The following is a 21,375-nucleotide window of genomic DNA, read 5'->3' on the forward strand; positions in this document are numbered from 1 at the left end:
GGTGCTTAGTTCTGTCCCCTCTCTACAGCACGTGCTTAGTTCTGTTCCCTGTTCCCTCTCTACAGCGGGTGCTTAGTTCCGTTCCCTGTCCTCTCTACAGCAGGTGCTTAGTTCTGTTCCCTGTCCCCTCTCTACAGCAGGTGCTTAGTTCTGTTCCCTGTCCTCTCTACAGCAGGTGCTTAGTTCTGCTCCCTGTCCCCTCCCTACAGCAGGTGCTTAGTTCTGTTCCCTCTCTACAGCAGGTGCTTAGTTCTGTCTCCTCTCTACAGCAGGTGCTTAGTTCTGTTCCCTGTCCTCTCTACAGCAGGTGCTTAGTTCTGTTCCCTGTCCTCTCTACAGCAGGAGCTTAGTTCTGTCCCTTCTCTACAGCAGGTGCTTAGTTCTGTCCCCTCTCTACAGCAGGTGCTTAGTTCTGTCCCCTCTCTACAGCAGGTGCTTAGTTCTGTCCCCTCTCTACAGCAGGTGCTCTTTCTGTCCCCTCTCTACAGCAGGTGCTTAGTTCTGTCCCCTCTCTACAGCAGGTGCTTAGTTCTGTCTCCTCTCTACAGCAGGTGCTTAGTTCTGTTCCCTGTCCTCTCTACAGCAGGTGCTTAGTTCTGTTCCCTGTCCTCTCTACAGCAGGTGCTTAGTTCTGTCCCCTCTCTACAGCAGGTGCTTAGTTCTGTTCCCTCTCTACAGCAGGTGCTTAGTTCTGTTCCCTGTCCCCTCTCTACAGCAGGTGCTTAGTTCTGTCCCCTCTCTACAGCAGGTGCTTAGTTCTGTCCCCTCTCTACAGCAGGTGCTTAGTTCTGTCCCTTCTCTACAGCAGGTGCTTAGTTCTGTCCCCTGTCCTCTCTACAGCAGGTGCTTAGTTCTGTTCCCTGTCCCCTCTCTACAGCAGGTGCTTAGTTCTGTTCCCTGTTCCCTCTCTACAGCACGTGCTTAGTTCTGTTCCCTGTTCCCTCTCTACAGCACGTGCTTAGTTCTGTTCCCTGTCCTCTCTACAGCAGGTGCTTAGTTCTGTTCCCTGTCCTCTCTACAGCAGGTGCTTAGTTATGTTCCCTGTCCTCTCTACAGCAGGTGCTTAGTTCTGTTCCCTCTCTACAGCACGTGCTTAGTTCTGTTCCCTCTCTACAGCAGGTGCTTAGTTCTGTTCCCTGTCCCCTCTCTACAGCAGGTGCTTAGTTCTGTTCCCTGTCCTCCCTACAGTAGGTGCTTAGTTCTGTTCCCTCTCTACAGCAGGTGCCTACAGACGTGGAGAAGTGCCAGGACAGAGTGGAGTGTTTTAACGCTGACCTGAAGTCAGACTGGGACCAGTGGCAGAACAACAAGATACAAGACTTCAGACAGCTACTCACTGGCATGGCCGACCACAACATCCAGTACTATGAGAAGGTAAGAGGGCCGACCACAACATCCAGTACTATGAGAAGGTAAGAGGGCCGACCACAACATCCAGTACTATGAGAAGGTAAGAGGGCCGACCACAACATCCAGTACTATGAGAAGGTAAGAGGGCCGACCACAACATCCAGTACTATGAGAAGGTAAGAGGGCCGACCACAACATCCAGGACTATGAGAAGGTAAGAGGGCCGACCACAACATCCTGTACTATGAGAAGGTAAGAGGGCCGACCACAACATCCAGTACTATGAGAAGGTAAGAGGGCCGACCACAACATCCAGGACTATGAGAAGGTAAGAGGGCCGACCACAACATCCTGTACTATGAGAAGGTAAGAGGGCCGACCACAACATCCAGTACTATGAGAAGGTAAGAGGGCCGACCACAACATCCAGGACGATGAGAAGGTAAGAGGGCCGACCACAACATCCAGTACTATGAGAAGGTAAGAGGGCCGACCACAACATCCAGTACTATGAGAAGGTAAGAGGGCCGACCACAACATCCAGTACTATGAGAAGGTAAGAGGGCCGACCACAACATCCAGTACTATGAGAAGGTAAGAGGGCCGACCACAACATCCAGTACTATGAGAAGGTAAGAGGGCCGACCACAACATCCTGTACTATGAGAAGGTAAGAGGGCCGACCACAACATCCAGTACTATGAGAAGGTAAGAGGGCCGACCACAACATCCAGTACTATGAGAAGGTAAGAGGGCCGACCACAACATCCAGTACTATGAGAAGGTAAGAGGGCCGACCACAACATCCAGTACTATGAGAAGGTAAGAGGGCCGACCACAACATCCAGTACTATGAGAAGGTAAGAGGGCCGACCACAACATCCAGGACGATGAGAAGGTAAGAGGGCCGACCACAACATCCAGTACTATGAGAAGGTAAGAGGGCCGACCACAACATCCAGTACTATGAGAAGGTAAGAGGGCCGACCACAACATCCAGTACTATGAGAAGGTAAGAGGGCCGACCACAACATCCAGGACGATGAGAAGGTAAGAGGGCCGACCACAACATCCAGTACTATGAGAAGGTAAGAGGGCCGACCACAACATCCAGTACTATGAGAAGGTAAGAGGGCCGACCACAACATCCAGGACTATGAGAAGGTAAGAGGGCCGACCACAACATCCTGTACTATGAGAAGGTAAGAGGGCCGACCACAACATCCAGTACTATGAGAAGGTAAGAGGGCCGACCACAACATCCAGTACTATGAGAAGGTAAGAGGGCCGACCACAACATCCAGGACTATGAGAAGGTAAGAGGGCCGACCACAACATCCTGTACTATGAGAAGGTAAGAGGGCCGACCACAACATCCAGTACTATGAGAAGGTAAGAGGGCCGACCACAACATCCAGTACTATGAGAAGGTAAGAGGGCCGACCACAACATCCAGTACTATGAGAAGGTAAGAGGGCCGACCACAACATCCAGGACTATGAGAAGGTAAGAGGGCCGACCACAACATCCAGGACTATGAGAAGGTAAGAGGGCCGACCACAACATCCTGTACTATGAGAAGGTAAGAGGGCCGACCACAACATCCAGTACTATGAGAAGGTAAGAGGGCCGACCACAACATCCAGTACTATGAGAAGGTAAGAGGGCCGACCACAACATCCAGTACTATGAGAAGGTAAGAGGGCCGACCACAACATCCAGTACTATGAGAAGGTAAGAGGGCCGACCACAACATCCAGGACGATGAGAAGGTAAGAGGGCCGACCACAACATCCAGGACTATGAGAAGGTAAGAGGGCCGACCACAACATCCAGGACGATGAGAAGGTAAGAGCAGGAGACTACTACAGACTACTGGCTTTTGTTATCATATATCCATTTAATACAGGTAGTAGTACAGGGTGCAAAGGAAAACGTTGCTTATTGATCCTATGTATTTTCAGTAATATCATCAAAATCAATCAATCCATCAATCATATCAGGTTTTTAGGCTCGTTAAGTCGTTTTTACCTCATTAAGTAGAATCCTGTCGATTTAAAAAATAAATAATAATAATAATGTTTTTTTTTTAAGTATAATTAATTTTCCTAAAACATCATTTGAAAACGATACTGTTGCTGCTTCCTGTTTGGGTGTCAAAGCGCTGGTTTTAAATGTCCAAATTCATAATCAATATGTTGAAATAAGTTGTATGTCTTCAACTTACAGTGTCACATGTTACTCCCTACACACAGGTCACACTTGTCACGACGTACACTGTATTTAGCTAAATTAGTACCTTAGAAACATCAGCATTTACCAAGCGGACACTCTAAACCGGAATTGATTAGCTTGTTCTACTGTAATCAATAGTGTGCGCAAATTAATCACTGACGTTAAATACAAAATATATTGACATTTTGTATAGAAATCATTGAATATTATAATAAATATAGAAATTGGACTGGTACCAATGTACCGTTTTTCTCTGTTCTAAAAGACAAAACACAATGAACTAACTAAGTAAACTATATGACCTGTTGATAGATGACGACACGTCGTAGCTAGTCTCCTAGAGCCACGGTGTTTATGGTAGATGACCCATATGAGAAGGAAACGCAAGACTTTTTTTGACTGGATCATTTCAACTAATCAATACCTTCACAGGTAGTTCTACATAGTAACAGGGGTTGGCTTCCATTTGAGTGATAGTTAGCTTGACTGTCAAAATCTGTGTATTTGTTTGTGTCTATTCAACTTTTGTACAGAGAGTGCCTCGATTTTTGTCCGTGCCATTTGAATTTGAAAATGATCAACTGCGTTTTACCGTACCAAACCAAAGATATGAATCTGTTAAAAAGGGATGTGTAATTTGTGTTTTTAAATGGGACGAACTAAAAGCACGTATATCAAATCAAATGTATTTATAAAGTCCTTCTTACATCAGCTGATATCTCAAAGTGCTGTACAGAAACCCAGCCTAAAATCCCAAACAGCAAGCAATGCAGATGTAGAAGCACGGTGGCTAGGAAAAACTCCCTAGAAAGGCCAGAACCTAGGAAGAAACCTAGAGAGGAACCAGGCTATGAGGGGTGGCCAGTCCTCTTCTGGCTGTGCTGGGTGGAGATTAGAAACCTAGAGAGGAACCAGGCTATGAGGGGTGGCCAGTCCTCTTCTGGCTGTGCCGAGTGGAGATTATAACAGAGCATGGCCAAGATGTTCAAATGTTCATAGATGACCAGCAGGGTCAGATAATAATAATCACAGTGGTTGTCGAGGGTGCAACAGGTCAGCACCTCAGGAGTAAATGGCAGTTGGCTTTTCATAGCAGATCTTTGAGAGTATCTCTACCGCTCCTGCTGTCTCTAGAGAGTTGAAAACAGCAGGTCTGGGACAGGTAGCACGTCCGGTGAACAGGTCAGGGTTCCATAGCCACAGGCAGAACAGAACAGTTAACTGGAGCAGCAGCACGGCCAGGTGGACTGGGGACAGCAAGGAGTCATCAAGCCAGGTAGTCCTGAGGCATGGTCCTAGGGCTCAGGTCCTCCGAGAGAGAAAGAAAGAGAATTAGAGAGAGCATACTTAAATTCACACAGGACACTGGATAAGACAGGAGAAATACTCCAGATATAACAGACTGACCCTAGCCCCCCGACACAACTATTGCAGTATAAATACTGGAGGCTGAGACAGGAGGGGTCAGGAGACACTGTGGCACCGTCCGATGATACCCCCGGACAGGGCCAAACAGGTAGGATATAACCCCACCCACTTTGCCAAAGCACAGACCCCACCCACTTTGCCAAACCACAGACCCCACACCACTAGAGTGATATCTTCAACCACCAACTTACCATCCTGAGACAAGGCAGAGTATAGCCCACAAAGATCTCCGCCACGGCACAACCCAAGGGGGGGCGCCAACCCAGACAGGAAGACCACGTCAGTGACTCAACCCACTCAAGTGACGCACCCCTCCTAGGGACGGCATGGAAGAGCACCAGTGAGCCAGTGACTCAGCCCCTGTAATAGGGTTAGAGGCAGAGAATCCCAGTGGAGAGAGGGGAACCGGCCAGGCAGAAACAGCAAGGGCGGTTCATTGCTCCAGCCTTTCCGTTCACCTTCACACTCCTGGGCCAGACTACACTCAATCATAGGACCTACTGAAGAGATGAGTCTTCAGTAAAGACTTAAAAGTTGAGACTGAGTCTGCATCTCTCACATGGGTAGGCAGATCATTCCATAAAAATGTAGCTCTATAGGAGAAAGCCCTGCCTCCAGCTGTTTGCTTAGAAATTCTAGGGACGGTAAGGAGGCCTGCGTCATGTGACCGTAGCGTACGTGTAGGTATGTACGGCAGGACCAAATCGGAAAGATAGGTAGGAGCAAGCCCATGTAATGCTTTGTAGGTTAGCAGTAAAACCGTGAAATCAGCCCTAGCCTTAACAGGAAGCCAGTGTAGAGAGGCTAGCACTGGAGTAATATGATCACATTTTTTGGTTCTAGTCAAGATTCTAGCAGCCTAACTGAAGTTTATTTAGTGCTGTAGCCGGAAAGTAGAGCATTGCAGTAGTCTAATCTAGAAGTGACAAAAGCATGGATTCATTTTTCAGGAAAGAAATTTTCTGATGTTGGCAATGTTACGTAGATGGGAAAAAAGCTGTCCTTGAAACAGTCTTGATATGTTCTTCAAAAGAGAGATCAGGGTCCAGAGTAACGCCGAGGTCCTTCACAGTTTTATTTGAGACGACTGTACAACCATCAAGATTAATTGTCAGATTCAACAGAAGATCTCTTTGTTTCTTGGGACCTAGAACAAGCATCTCTGTTTTGTCCGAGTTTAAAAGTAGAAAGTTTGCAGCCATCCACTTCTTTATGTCTGAAACACAGGCTTCTAGCGAGGGCGATTTTGGGGCTTCACCATGTTTCAGAGAAATGTACAGCTGTGTGTCGTCCGCATAGCAGTGAAATTTAACATTATGTTTCCGAATGACATCACCAAGAGGTAAAATATATAGTTAAAACAATAGTGGTCCGAAAACCGAAATTTACAATTGATTTGTCAGAGGATTAAACCATTCACAGACACAAACTGATATCTTTCCGACAGATAAGATCTAAACCAGGCCAGAACTTGTCCATGTAGACCAATTTGGGTTTCCAATCTCTCCAAAAGAATGTGGTGATCAATGGTATCAAAAGCAGCACTAAGGTCTAGGAGCACGAGGACAGATGCAGAGCCTCGGTCTGATGCCATTAAAAGTTAATTTACCACCTAAACAAGTTCAGTCTCAGTGCTATGATGGGGTCTAAAACCAGACTGAAGCATTTCGTATACATTGTTTGTCTTCAGGAAGGCAGTGAGTTGCTGCGCAACAGCTTTTTCTATAATTTTTGAGAGGAATGGGAGATTCGATATAGGCCGATAGTTTTTTATATTTTCTGGGTCAAGGTTTGGCTTTTTCAAGAGAGGCTTTATTTCTGCCACTTTTTGTGAGCTTGGTACACATCCGGTGGATAGAGAGCCGTTTATTATGTTCAACATAGGAGGGCCGAGCACAGGAAGTAGCTCTTTCTGTAATTTAGTTGGAATAGGGTCCAGTATGCAGCTTGAAGGTTTATCCTAGGTCCCTGCAGAGTTGTGCAGACTCAGGACAACTGAGCTTTGGAGGAACGCAGATTTAATATATCCAATGATGATATATTCTACCAACAGGACATTAAAAACTATAATATCTTATGTTTCACCGAGTCGTGGCTGAACGACGACATTAATATCATACAGCTGGCGGGTTAAACACTCCATCGACACTGTATTGGCAGGATAGAACAGCAGCCTCTGGGCGCCACGGGGCGGGGGCCTATGCATATTTGTAAACAACAGCTGGTGCACGATATCTAAGGTTGTCTCCAGGTTTTGCTCGCCTGAGGTAGAGTATCTCATGATAAGCTGTAGACCACACTATCTACCTAGAAAGTTTTCATCTATATTTTTCGTAGCTGTCTACATACCACCACAGACCGATGCTGGCACTAACACCGCACTGAATGAGATTTTGCTCGCTTGAAGTAGAGTATATTGTGATAAATTGCAGGCCACACTATTTGCCTAGAGAGTTTTCAGCTATACTTTTAGTGGCTGTTAATTTACCACCACAGACAGATGCTGGCACTAAGACCGCACTCAGTCAGCTGTATAAGGAAATAAGCAAACAGGAAACCACTCACCCAGAGGCGGCGCTCCTAGTGGCCGGAGACTTTAATGCAGGGAAACTTAAATCAGTTCTACCAAATTTCCATCAATATTTTAAATGTGCAACCAGAGGAAAAAAAACTCTAGACCACCTTTACTCCACACATAGAGACGCGTACAAAGCTCTCCCTCGCCCTCCATTTGGCAAATCTGACCATCATTCTACCCTCCTGATTCCTGCTTACAAGCAAAAATTAAAGCAGGAAGCACCAGTGACTCGGTCTATAAAAAAGTGGTCTAGTGAAGCAGATTGGAATATGTTCCACTCCAACACCAACACAGGCTCTCACAGACTGGAATATGTTCCGGGATTCATCCGATGGCATTGAGGAGTACACCACATCAGTCACTGGCTTCTTCAATAAGTGCATCGAGGACGTCGTCCCCACAGTGACTGTGGCGTTAACGAACCATCAAACAGGGAAAGCATCAATACAGGACTAAGATCGAATCGTACTACACCGCTCGTCGGATGTGGCAGGGCTTGCAAACTATTACAGACTACAAAGGGAAGCACAGCTGAGAGCTGTCCAGTGACACGAGCCTACCAGACGAGCTAAACTACTTCTATGCTCGCTTTGAGGCAAGTAACACTGAAACATGCATGAGAGCATCAGCTGTTCCGGACGACTGTGTGATCACGCGCTCTGCAGCCAATGTGAGTAAGACCTTTAAACAGGTTAACATTCACAAGGCCGCGGGGCCAGACGGATTAGCAGGACGTGTACTCCGAGCATACGCTGATCAACTGACAAGTGTCTTCACTGACATTTTCAACCTCTCCCTGTCTGAGTCTCTAATACCAACATGTTTCAAGCAGACCACCATAGTCCCTGTGCCCAAGAACACTAAGGTAACCTGCCTAAATGACTACAGACCCGTAGCACTCACGTCCGTAGCCATGAAGTGCTTTGAATGGCTGGTAATGGCTCACATCAACACCATTATCCCAGAAACCCTAGACCCACTCCAATTTGCATACCGCCCAAACAGATCCACAGATGATGCAATCTCTATTGCACTCCACACTGCCCTTTCCCACCTGGACAAAAGGAACACTTATGTGAGAGTGCTATTCATTGACTACAGCTCAGTGTTCAACACCATAGTGCCCACAAAGCTCATCACTAAGCTAAGGACCCTGGGACTTTACACCTCCCTCTGCAACTGGATCCTGGACTTCCTGACGGGCCGCCCCCAGGTGGTGAGGGTAGGTAGCAACACATCTACCACGCTGATCCTCAACACGGGGGCCCCTCAGGGGTGCGTGATCAGTCCCCTCCTGTACTCCCTGTTCACCCACGACTGCATGGCCAGGCATGACTCCAACACCATCATTGAGTTTGCTGACGACACAACAGTGGAAGGCCTGAACACTGACAATGATGATACAGCCTATAGGGAGGAGGTCAGAGACCTGGCAGTGTGGTGCCAGGACAATAACCTCTCCCTCAATGTGATCAAGACAAAGGAGATGATTGTGGACTACAGGAAAAGGAGGACTGAGCACGCCCCCATTCTCATCGACGGGGCTGTAGTGGAGCAGGTTGAGAGCTTCAAGTTCCTTGCCGTCCACATCACCAACAAACTAACATGGTCCAAGCACACCAAGACAGCCGTGAAGAGGGCACGACAAGACCTATTCCCCCTCAGGAGACTGAAAAGATTTGGCATGGGTACTCAGATCCTCAAACGGTTTTACATGTGCGCCATCGAGAGCATCCTGACTGGTTGCATCACTGCGTGTTATGGAAACTGCTCGGTCTCCAATCGCAAGGCGCTACAGAGGGTAGTGCGTAAGGCCCAGTACATCACTGGGGCCAAACTTCCTGCCCTCCAGGACCTCTATACCAGGCGGTGTCAGAGGATGGCCCTAAAAATTGTCAAAGACTCCAACCACCCTAGTCATAGACTGTTCTCTCTGCTACCGCACAGCAAGCGGTACCGGAGCGCCAAGTCTAGGTCCAAGAAGCTTCTAAACAGCTTCTACCCCCAAGCCATAAGAGTGCTGAACATCTAATCAAATGGCTACCCAGACTATTTGCATTGCCCCCTCCCCCTCTTTTACACCGCTGCTACTCTCTGTTACTATCTATGCACTTTAATAACTCTACCTGTATTTATAAACTCAGCAAAAAAAGAAACGTCCTTTAACTGTCAACTGTGTTTATCTTCAGCAAACTTAACATGTGTAAATATTTGTATGAACATAACAAGATTCAACAACTGAGACATAAACTGAACAAGTTCCACAGACATGTGATTAACAGAAATGGAATAATGTGTCTCTGAACAAAAGGGGGGGGGCAAAATCAAAAGTAACAGTCAGTATCTGGTGTGGCCACCAGCTGCATTAAGTACTGCAGTGCATCTCCTCCTCATGGACTGCACCAGATTTGCCAGTTCTTGCTGTGAGATGTTACCCCACTCTTCCACCAAGGCACCTGCAAGTTCCTGGACATTTCTGGGGGGAATGGCCCTAGCCCTCACCCTCCGATCCAACAGGTCCCAGACGTGCTCAGAGGGATTGAGATCCGCTGGCCATGGCAGAACACTGACATTCCTGTCTTGCAGGAAATCACGCACAGAACGAGCAGTATGGCTGGTGGCATTGTCATGCTGGAGGGTCATGTCAGGATGAGCCTGCAGGAAGGGTACCACATGAGGGAGGAGGATGTCGTCCCTGTAACGCACAGCGTTGAGATTGCCTGCAATGACAACAAGCTCAGTCCGATGATGCTGTGACACACCGCCCCAGACCATGACGGACCCTCCACCTCCAAATCAATCCCGCTCCAGAGTACAGGCCTCGGTGTAACGCTCATTCCTTCAACGATAAATGCGAATCTGACCATCACCCCTGGTGAGACAAAACCGCGACTCATCAGTGAAGAGCACTTTTTGCCAGTTCTGTCTGGTCCAGCGACATAGGCAACGTCTCCCTGTAGCGCTGTCTTAAGCGTCTCACAGTACGGACATTGCAATTTATTGCCCTGGCCACATCTGCAGTCCTCATGCCTCCTTGCAGCATGCCTAAGGCACGTTCACACAGATGAGCAGGGACCCTGGGCATCTTTCTTTTGGTGTTTTTCAGAGTCAGTAGAAAGGCCTCTTTAGTGTCCTAAGTTTTCGTAACTGTGACTTTAATTGCCTACCGTCTGTAAGCTGTTAGGGTCTTAACGACCGTCCCACAGGTGCATGTTCATGAATTGTTTATGGTTCATTGAACAAGCATGGGGAAACAGTGTTTAAACCCTTTACAATGAAGATCTGTGAAGTTATTTGGATTTTTACGAATTATCTTTGAAAGACAGGGTCCTGAAAAAGGGACGTTTCTTTTTTTTTTGCTGAGTTTATTACCTCAATTACCTCGACACCGGTGCCCCCTCTATATATCCCCGCTATTGTTATTTATTGCTGCTCTTTATTTTGTATTTTCTTAAAACTGTTGGTTAACTTCTATGGGCTAGGTGGGACACAGCCAGTGAAATATCAGGGCGGCAAATTCAAAAAACAACAAAATGTCATAATTCAACTTTTCTCAAACATACAACTATTTTACACCATTTTAAAGATACACTTCTCCTTAATCTAACCACATTGTCCGATTTGAAAAAGGCTTTACAGCGAATGCAAAACATTACATTATGTTAGGAGAGTACATAGACAAAAATAATCACACAGCCATTTTCTAAGCAAGGACATGTGTCAATAAAACCCAAAACACAGCTAAATGAAGCACTAACCTTTGACGATCTTCATCAGATGACACTCCTAGGACATCATGTTACACAATACATGTATGTTTTGTTCGATAAAGTTCATATTTATATCCAAAAACAGCATTTTACATTGGCGCGTAATGTTCAGAAAATGTATTCCCACCAAAACGTCCAGTGAATGTGCACATCAATTTACAAAAACACTCATCATAAACGTTGACAAAATATATAACAATTATTTAAAGAATTATAGATAGACTACCCCTGGATGCAACCGCTGTGTCAGATTTTAAAATAGCTTTACGGAGAAAGCACATTTTTCAATATTCTGAGTACATAGTTCAGCCATCACGGCGAGCTATTCAGACACCCGCCAAGTTCGGGGCAACCTAAACTCAGAATTAGTATTAGAAATATTCTCTTACCTTTGCTGATCTTCGTCAGAATGCACTCCCAGGACTGCTACTTCCACAAGAAATGTTGTTTTTGTTCCAAATAATCCATATTTATGTCCAAATACCTCCGTTTTGTTCGTGCGTACAGATCACTTATCCAAAGGCATAACGCGCGAGCGCTGAACCAGAGACGAAAAGTCAAAATGTTCTATTACCGTACTTAGAAGCATGTCAAACGCTGTTTAAAATCAATCGTTATGGTATTTTTAACGTAAAATTGCGATAATATTCCAACCGGACAATAGCGTATTCAAGGAGAAAAAGAAGGAACAGCGAGCTCGCGGGACTGCGCATATCCAATTCCTTTGTTGCCAGGCAGACCACTCAGTAACTGAGCTCCTATACTCTGCCCAGTGACAGGAAAATGCTCAAACCACTTTCTGAAAGCTTTAGACAGCCAATGGAAGCCTTAGGAAGTGCAACATAACCCCACAGATACTGTAGTTTCAAAAGGGACTAGAAAGAAGAACTACAATTCTCAGATCCTCCACTTCCTGGTTAACTTTTTCTCTGGTTTTTGCCTGCCATATGAGTTCTGTTATACTCACAGACACCATTCAAACAGTTTTAGAAACTTCTGAGTGTTTTCTATCCAAATCTAATAATAATATGCATATTCTAGTTTCTGGGCCAGAGAAGTAACCTGTTTAAATTGGGTACGTTTTTCATCCGGCCGTGAAAATACTGCCCCCTATCCCAGACTGGTTAACGGCTCATATGTAAGCATTTCACTGTAAGGTCTACACCTGTTGTATTTGGCACATTTGACAAATACAATTTTATTTGAACGTTCACCGTCCCCACTAGTGTTTCAGTGCAGCAGGTTGAACCTGGTTGAATAAACAAAGGAAAAACAAACAGTAACATATATTCTAACTAAATGTATTAAAGCCCTTTGGTGACTTGTGACGTTGAAACTAACAGGGGCCAACAGGAAGTAGGAATGGGCTGCAGAGGAACTAAGAATGACACCAAGAATGACTTTAGAAACCTTTTTATCTCATGTCTTATGATGCGTTCAGTGTCACTCCAGTGCCTCTGTATCTGGTCATATCTGACTGTTAACACTACCATCTGTCTGTGTGTTAACACTACCATCTCTCTGTGTGTTAACGCTACCATCTGTCTGTGTGTTAACACTACCATCTCTCTGTGTTAACGCTACCATCTGTCTGTGTGTTAACACTACCATCTCTCTGTGTTAACACTACCATCTCTCTGTCTGTTAACACTACCATCTCTCTGTGTGTTTCTGTGTGTTAACACTACCATCTCTCTGTGTGTTAACGCTACCATCTGTCTGTGTGTTAACTCTACCATCTGTCTGTGTGTTTCAGTGTGTTAACACTACCATCTGTCTGTGTGTTAACTCTACCATCTCTCTGTGTGTTTCAGTGTGTTAACGCTACCATCTGTCTGTGTGTTTTAGTGCCTTGCAGCGTGGGAGTCAGTCATTCCAGTATTACAGGACAAGCAGCCACAGGAGACAGAAACGGAGGAAGACTGAAACGGCCAGCTGACCTTTGAAGCACATTGGAAAAGTGGACATAACATCTCAAACACTTCTCTACCCGAGTCACCAGAGTCACACACCGACACAGATACTCTGGAAGGGAGATTACCAAGGAAATGGGCTTTTGGAGTCTTCAGACGGAAATCTTTTTTTAGTTTTGGCGTTTCTGTTTGTGAAACCCAGTCAGTCGAAAACGTCCCGTCCTGCCTGCTGGTCGTTGTCTCACGTCAGGTAGCTCAACGGCAGTCTGCGCTGATCTGTCTGATAACTTGCAAACACTCATGGGATAGCTAAAAATAAGTTTGGCCACAATATGCTGTGCTAACATTCGAAAATGTTACGAAGGTGACATCGTCTGCTGAAGCCACTACGTCATCTAAAAGACTCCGAGTTAATCTGACCAAAAAATATCAACCTGGAGTCTGAGTTAATCTGACCAATAATATCAGCCTGCAGTCTGAGTTAATCTGACCAATAATATCAGCCTGCAGTCTGAGTTAATCTGACCAAAAAATATCAACCTGGAGTCTGAGTTAATCTGACCAATAATATCAACCTGGAGCTAATAAATCTTCACTAGCTAATTCTACATCTAACGAAGGTGTTTTGTGGTCGGTAGAATCAGTATTTATGAAATTCGTAATGTACACTATAATTAGCTAGCTAAAGCGTTAGCTACACTAGCTAGTGTCTGCTTGCTGGCTGAACCAGACTCAAATCAATCCATAATGAAAGGCAGGGATGTTAACAATGCGAGTTCACACACACACTCAATGCTGAATAACCCTAGTAAATTCTGGCTAATGCACGAATTAGTTTTCATGATATCTTGTTCTGCCGAGTTCTACAGCACAGCAAGGCACATTACCAGCTGTCACAGTCAGACACCTGCTGATTTCTGAGAACAGTCCCAGAACCTTGGTGCCTTACAAAGCTGGCAAACTATCTACCGTATGGCCGTTCAAAACAAGCCCTGCACTAAAATCTAGATTGTTAGAGATGAGTTCCACGTCCTACGTGACAGATCGGCTGAGGGATGAGCGCCGTGTAGGAGTGACGCCATCTGACGTGAGACAATGGCCTGCTGGGAAGAGCCATGGAGCGGAGTGGATGGTACTCTCTGTCTGTCTGTCTGTCTGTCTGTCTGTCTGTCTGTCTGTCTGTCTGTCTGTACTCTCTTCTGTCTCTCTCTGTGTCTCTCTCTCTCTGTGTCTCTCTCTCTCTGTGTCTCTCTCTCTCTGTGTCTCTCTCTCTCTCTCTCTCTCTCTCTCTCTCTCTCTCTCTCTCTCTCTCTCTCTCTCTCTCTCTCTCTCTCTCTCTCTCTCTCTCTCTCTCTCTCTCTCTCTCTCTCTCTCCTCTCTCTCTCTCTCTCTCTCTCTCTCTCTGTCTGTCTGTCTGTCTGGAAGCCCTGTATTGTTCCTTGTTGCACACCAAAATAGCCTGGGTTGTATTCACTAGAAACCAAACAGAAGAAAACAGACTACCTGAACTTGTCCAAAAAGAAACTCATTTTTGTTGCTGAACGCTTTCCGTTGTTTAACGTTTTTCTACATTGTGCACTAATGAACACCACCCTGATACCATAGACAGGCTGTCCTAGAAGCTTTCTGTCCCACCGACCGGCCAAAGGATTAGCGAATGAAGAGACCAAACTAATTTAGGGTGTCCAAACACCCTTTTGGTGATGAAGTTTCACTTTCTTATGTTTTGAAATACATTTTACCGAGACAAGTGTGATTATTTATGTTCTGAATTGTTCAGTTGGCGTTTTCTTTAACATATTCTTAACTTTATATCAGAAAGTAGTTTTTTGTTGTTGTAACCTAACATCTGATAATTACCACCTGGCACTGTGTTGACGTTTTAGGGCAGGTTTCTCCGAAATACTTTTGAGGATTTTACATTTTTGTTGTTGTCGTCGTCTTCTAAGTAGTTTCCGCGTGTCACCAACAAAAAAAAATACAAAAAAAAATACATTTGACACGAGCTGAATTAAAAATGTAAAAAGGCTTGGAAATAAATTGCTCGGTATATGCTCAGTGCTCTGTAGACATTTCGCAGAGAAACGCTTGTTTTTTTTTTTTGTTGTTGTTGTGAGAAAGCTTTGAAAAAGAACGGGAATTTTTAAATTGATATGAAAATACTATTATCTCAAAATCGATATTTATGTTACCTTCTATATTGTTTTATGTCTTGTTGGATTTGAGAAGAAAGATGAAGAGTTCAACGGGAAAGGAATCCTGCCAGTTTAGCTGATTCAATGCTATTTTACAGATTTTTTTTTTCTTTCGTTCTACGCAATTAACATTATTTTACCCATTGGTCAAAAGATTGCGCTTTCGATTGAACATTATATTCACTGTGTTTTTGTTTTTCTTTCTGTTAGAAGGTTCTAGTCTGTTGAGAACGGTTGGTTGCCAATTATCTTTTTTGTTGTTGTAAACAATGCAGGTGTTTGACGGGTCTTTGACGTAGCCTAAAGCCCTTGAAGAGTCAAGCAGCATCTTCATCATGTTTTTTTATCATGTTGTTGTTGTTGAAGCACTAACAGATCCAGCTATCCAACAGAGTAGAGCAGAAATCCTCTGGCCAAAGAGGAAACCTACCTCACATACTGTCTAACTTTTTCTTGGTTGGTGGTCTGTCTCCCACACCAAGGGTTTATACACTAGGAAGCAAACAGGCTGCTGCTCACACAAGATTTGATTCTGGGTTGCCAAGATTACACCACACCACACCATACAAGACTCTTCGTCCTGTGCCCAATAGCCTGGGGATGAGGTCGAAGGTTAACTGGTATGAATCTTATGACAGTGTCTCAAATAGCTATCTAGTGCGCTACTGTTGACCAGGACTCTGGTAGTGCAATATATGTATATATATATAGGAAATAGGAGGCAATTTGGGACGCAGACATGTAGTGCCAAATCGTGTTGGACTGCCTCCTCCCTCTTCCTCCCTCCTCCCTCTTCCTCCCTCTTCCTCCCTCCTCCCTCCTTCCTCCCTCTTCCTCCCTCCCCCCTCTTCCTCCCTCTTCCTCCCTCTTCCTCCCTCCTCCCTCTTCCTCCCTCCCCCTCTTCCTCCCTCCTCCCTCTTCCTCCCTCCCTCCCCCCTCTTCCTCCCTCCCCCCTCTTCCTCCCTCTTCCTCCCTCTTCCTCCCTCCTCCCTCTTCCTCCCTCCCAACCCCCTCTTCCTCCCTCCCCCCTCTTCCTCCCTCTTCCCCCCTCTTCCTCCCTCCCCCCTCTTCCTCTCTCTCCCTCTCCCTCTCCCCTCTTCCTCCCTCTTCCTCCCTCTTCCTTTCTCCTCCCTCTTCCTCCCTCCCCCTCTTCCTCCCTCCCTCCCTCCCCCCTCCCCCCTCTTCCTCCCTCCCCCCTCTTCCTCCCTCCCCCTCTTCCTCCCTCTCCCTCCCTCCCTCTCCCTCCCTCCCCCCTCACCCCTCTTCCTCCCTCCCCCCTCTTCCTCCCTCCCCCTCTTCCTCCCTCCTCCCTCTTCCTCCCTCTTCCTCCCTCCTCCCTCCTTCCTCCCTCTTCCTCCCTCCCCCCTCTTCCTCCCTCTTCCTCCCTCTTCCTCCCTCCTCCCTCTTCCTCCCTCCCCCTCTTCCTCCCTCCTCCCTCTTCCTCCCTCCCTCCCCCCTCTTCCTCCCTCCCCCCTCTTCCTCCCTCTTCCTCCCTCTTCCTCCCTCCTCCCTCTTCCTCCCTCCCAACCCCCTCTTCCTCCCTCCCCCCTCTTCCTCCCTCTTCCCCCCTCTTCCTCCCTCCCCCCTCTTCCTCTCTCTCCCTCTCCCTCTCCCCTCTTCCTCCCTCTTCCTCCCTCTTCCTTTCTCCTCCCTCTTCCTCCCTCCCCCTCTTCCTCCCTCCCTCCCTCCCCCCTCACCCCTCTTCCTCCCTCCCCCCTCTTCCTCCCTCCCCCTCTTCCTCCCTCTCCCTCCCTCCCTCTCCCTCCCTCCCCCCTCACCCCTCTTCCTCCCTCCCCCCTCTTCCTCCCTCCCCCTCTTCCTCCCTCTCCCTCCCTCCCTCCTCCCTCCCCTATCCACTGTTATGTAACCCAGTGTGGTTGTTGACATGGATTTGATGATATCTCTGTTAGCTGAGGAGTGAACAGCTCTAGCAGCAGTCTGCAGCTGGGACACAAAACCGGTACGATTTATTTTTCTTTTTTTACCAAAATAAATGTTCTTTTTTTTCTGAGCGCCCCAGGACATATTGAACCTCTTAAGAAAACATATTTTTCCATCTCAGGCAAGAAAAGCCCTGTCATTATCAGCCATGTTCTTCTGATATGGACACCATTTGTCCGTTATGGACACTGTGGAAGCTGTCTGGATATGATTATAAAATACACTTTGTAATAAAATTAACATTTCACATGTCTCTCGAACGAATTCAATAATTGCAAATATAAAATATCACACTTTTGCTATACTAAAGCCTGATGTGGACACTCAACAGTCTCATAATTGTTTTTTAATCAAAAGTATGGTTTAATTTCAGAATTTGAACTAAAATCAATATGCTCATGAAACATCTAAACAGGTCAGACTGAGCTCAACAAACATTACATTCATATTTCAGAAACTTTTCAAAATTGTAATGTAACAGGGTTGAAGATGGTAACTGGGATTGAAAAGACATACGGCTTCCATTGAATAAGTGTTTGTTAATCTCAAAATTCACTCCGAAGATTTTCTATAAACATTGTATTTCATAGATATAACCATGTAATGAGGACAAACGAAAAACATTTGAATTAAACTGAGTTGCAGGAACTGAGTATTAACCCAACGGCAGTAAAACACTAAACCAATAACAACATGGACGACACTGAACAGGTCATCTACCTGAACAGGTCATCAGGTCATCTAACTGAACAGGTCATCAGGTCATCTAACTGAACAGGTCATCTACCTGAACAGGTCAACAGGTCATCTACCTGAACAGGTCATCAGGTCATCTAACTCAACAGGTCATCTAACTGAACAGGTCATCAGGTCATCTACCTGAACAGGTCAACAGGTCATCTAACTGAACAGGTCAACAGGTCATCTAACTGAACAGGTCATCAGGTCAACAGGTCATCTAACTGAACAGGTCATCAGGTCATCTAACTGAACAGGTCATCAGGTCATCTAACTGAACAGGTCATCAGGTCATCTAACTGAACAGGTCAACAGGTCATCTAACTGAACAGGTCAACAGGTCATCTACCTGAACAGGTCATCAGGTCATCTAACTGAACAGGTCAACAGGTCATCTAACTGAACAGGTCATCAGGTCATCTAACTGAACAGGTCATCAGGTCATCTAACTGAACAGGTCATCTAACTGAACAGGTCACCAGGTCATCAGGTCATCTACCTGAACAGGTCATCAGGTCATCTAACTGAACAGGTCACCAGGTCATCAGGTCATCTACCTGAACAGGTCATCAGGTCATCTTACTGAACAGGTCATCTAACTGAACAGGTCATCAGGTCATCTAACTGAACAGGTCATCAGGTCATCTACCTGAACAGGTCATCAGGTCATCTAACTGAACAGGTCATCAGGTCATCTACCTGAACAGGTCATCAGGTCATCTAACTGAACAGGTCATCAGGTCATCTACCTGAACAGGTCATAAGGTCATCTAACTGAACAGGTCATCAGGTCATCTAACTGAACAGGTCATCAGGTCATCTACCTGAACAGGTCATCAGGTCATCTACCTGAACAGGTCATCAGGTCATCTAACTGAACAGGTCATCTAACTGAACAGGTCATCAGGTCATCTAACTGAACAGGTCAACAGGTCATCTAACTGAACAGGTCAACAGGTCATCTAACTGAACAGGTCAACAGGTCATCAGGTCATCTAACTGAAAAGGTCATCTTACTGAACAGGTCATCTAACTGAACAGGTCATCAGGTCATCTAACTGAACAGGTCAACAGGTCATCTAACTGAACAGGTCATCAGGTCATCTAACTGAACAGGTCATCAGGTCATCTAACTGAACAGGTCATCAGGTCATCTACCTGAACAGGTCATCAGGTCATCTAACTGAACAGGTCATCAGGTCATCTACCTGAACAGGTCATCAGGTCATCTAACTGAACAGGTCATCAGGTCATCTACCTGAACAGGTCATCAGGTCATCTAACTGAACAGGTCATCAGGTCATCTAACTGAACAGGGCAACAGGTCATCTAACTGAACAGGTCATCAGGTCATCTAACTGAACAGGTCATCAGGTCATCTACCTGAACAGGTCATCAGGTCATCTAACTGAACAGGTCAACAGGTCATCTAACTGAACAGGTCATCAGGTCATCTACCTGAACAGGTCATCAGGTCATCTAACTGAACAGGTCATCAGGTCATCTACCTGAACAGGTCATCAGGTCATCTACCTGAACAGGTCATCAGGTCATCTAACTGAACAGGTTAACAGGTCATCAGGTCATCTAACTGAACAGGTCACCAGGTCATCTAACTGAACAGGTCATCAGGTCATCTACCTGAACAGGTCACCAGGTCATCTAACTGAACAGGTCATCAGGTCATCTACCTGAACAGGTCAACAGGTCATCTAACTGAACAGGTCATCAGGTCATCTACCTGAACAGGTCATCAGGTCATCTAACTGAACAGGTCATCAGGTCATCTACCTGAACAGGTCATCAGGTCATCTACCTGAACAGGTCATCAGGTCATCTAACTGAACAGGTTAACAGGTCATCAGGTCATCTAACTGAACAGGTCACCAGGTCATCTAACTGAACAGGTTAACAGGTCATCAGGTCATCTACCTGAACAGGTCATCAGGTCATCTACCTGAACAGGTCATCAGGTCATCTAACTGAACAGGTCATCAGGTCATCTAACTGAACAGGTCATCAGGTCATCTAACTGAACAGGTCATCAGGTCATCTACCTGAACAGGTCATCAGGTCATCTACCTGAACAGGTCATCAGGTCATCTAACTGAACAGGTCATCAGGTCATCTAACTGAACAGGTCATCAGGTCATCTAACTGAACAGGTCATCAGGTCATCTAACTGAACAGGTCAACAGGTCATCTAACTGAACAGGTCAACAGGTCATCTACCTGAACAGGTCATCAGGTCATCTAACTGAACAGGTCAACAGGTCATCTAACTGAACAGGTCATCAGGTCATCTAACTGAACAGGTCATCAGGTCATCTAACTGAACAGGTCATCTAACTGAACAGGTCACCAGGTCATCAGGTCATCTACCTGAACAGGTCATCAGGTCATCTAACTGAACAGGTCACCAGGTCATCAGGTCATCTACCTGAACAGGTCATCAGGTCATCTTACTGAACAGGTCATCTAACTGAACAGGTCATCAGGTCATCTAACTGAACAGGTCATCAGGTCATCTACCTGAACAGGTCATCAGGTCATCTAACTGAACAGGTCATCAGGTCATCTACCTGAACAGGTCATCAGGTCATCTAACTGAACAGGTCATCAGGTCATCTACCTGAACAGGTCATAAGGTCATCTAACTGAACAGGTCATCAGGTCATCTAACTGAACAGGTCATCAGGTCATCTACCTGAACAGGTCATCAGGTCATCTACCTGAACAGGTCATCAGGTCATCTAACTGAACAGGTCATCTAACTGAACAGGTCATCAGGTCATCTAACTGAACAGGTCAACAGGTCATCTAACTGAACAGGTCAACAGGTCATCTAACTGAACAGGTCAACAGGTCATCAGGTCATCTAACTGAAAAGGTCATCTTACTGAACAGGTCATCTAACTGAACAGGTCATCAGGTCATCTAACTGAACAGGTCAACAGGTCATCTAACTGAACAGGTCATCAGGTCATCTAACTGAACAGGTCATCAGGTCATCTAACTGAACAGGTCATCAGGTCATCTACCTGAACAGGTCATCAGGTCATCTAACTGAACAGGTCATCAGGTCATCTACCTGAACAGGTCATCAGGTCATCTAACTGAACAGGTCATCAGGTCATCTACCTGAACAGGTCATCAGGTCATCTAACTGAACAGGTCATCAGGTCATCTAACTGAACAGGGCAACAGGTCATCTAACTGAACAGGTC

General features: G+C 45.8%; 1 protein-coding gene across 3 annotated transcripts in view; it reads left to right on the plus strand.

Annotated features, from left to right (window-relative positions):
• LOC106591923 (sorting nexin-30) overlaps window positions 1–15,359 on the plus strand; it is a 63,606-nt gene extending 48,247 nt beyond the window's left edge. For 2 of the 3 annotated variants that reach the window (XM_082957055.1, XM_045694202.2), the window contains 2 exons: window positions 1,219–1,374; window positions 13,210–15,359. In XM_082957055.1, the coding sequence (XP_082813181.1) occupies window positions 1,219–1,374; window positions 13,210–13,287 (234 nt within the window). In that variant the 3' untranslated portion in view covers window positions 13,288–15,359. The remainder of the gene's footprint in view (window positions 1–1,218; window positions 1,375–13,209) is intronic. The other variant, XM_082957058.1, reaches the window with a different exon arrangement.
• The last annotated feature ends 6,016 nt before the right edge of the window (window positions 15,360–21,375 follow it).

The sequence above is a fragment of the Salmo salar genome, chromosome 01, assembly GCF_965601325.2.
Source record: "Salmo salar chromosome 01, fSalSal1, whole genome shotgun sequence".
Lineage (NCBI taxonomy): Eukaryota > Metazoa > Chordata > Actinopteri > Salmoniformes > Salmonidae > Salmo > Salmo salar.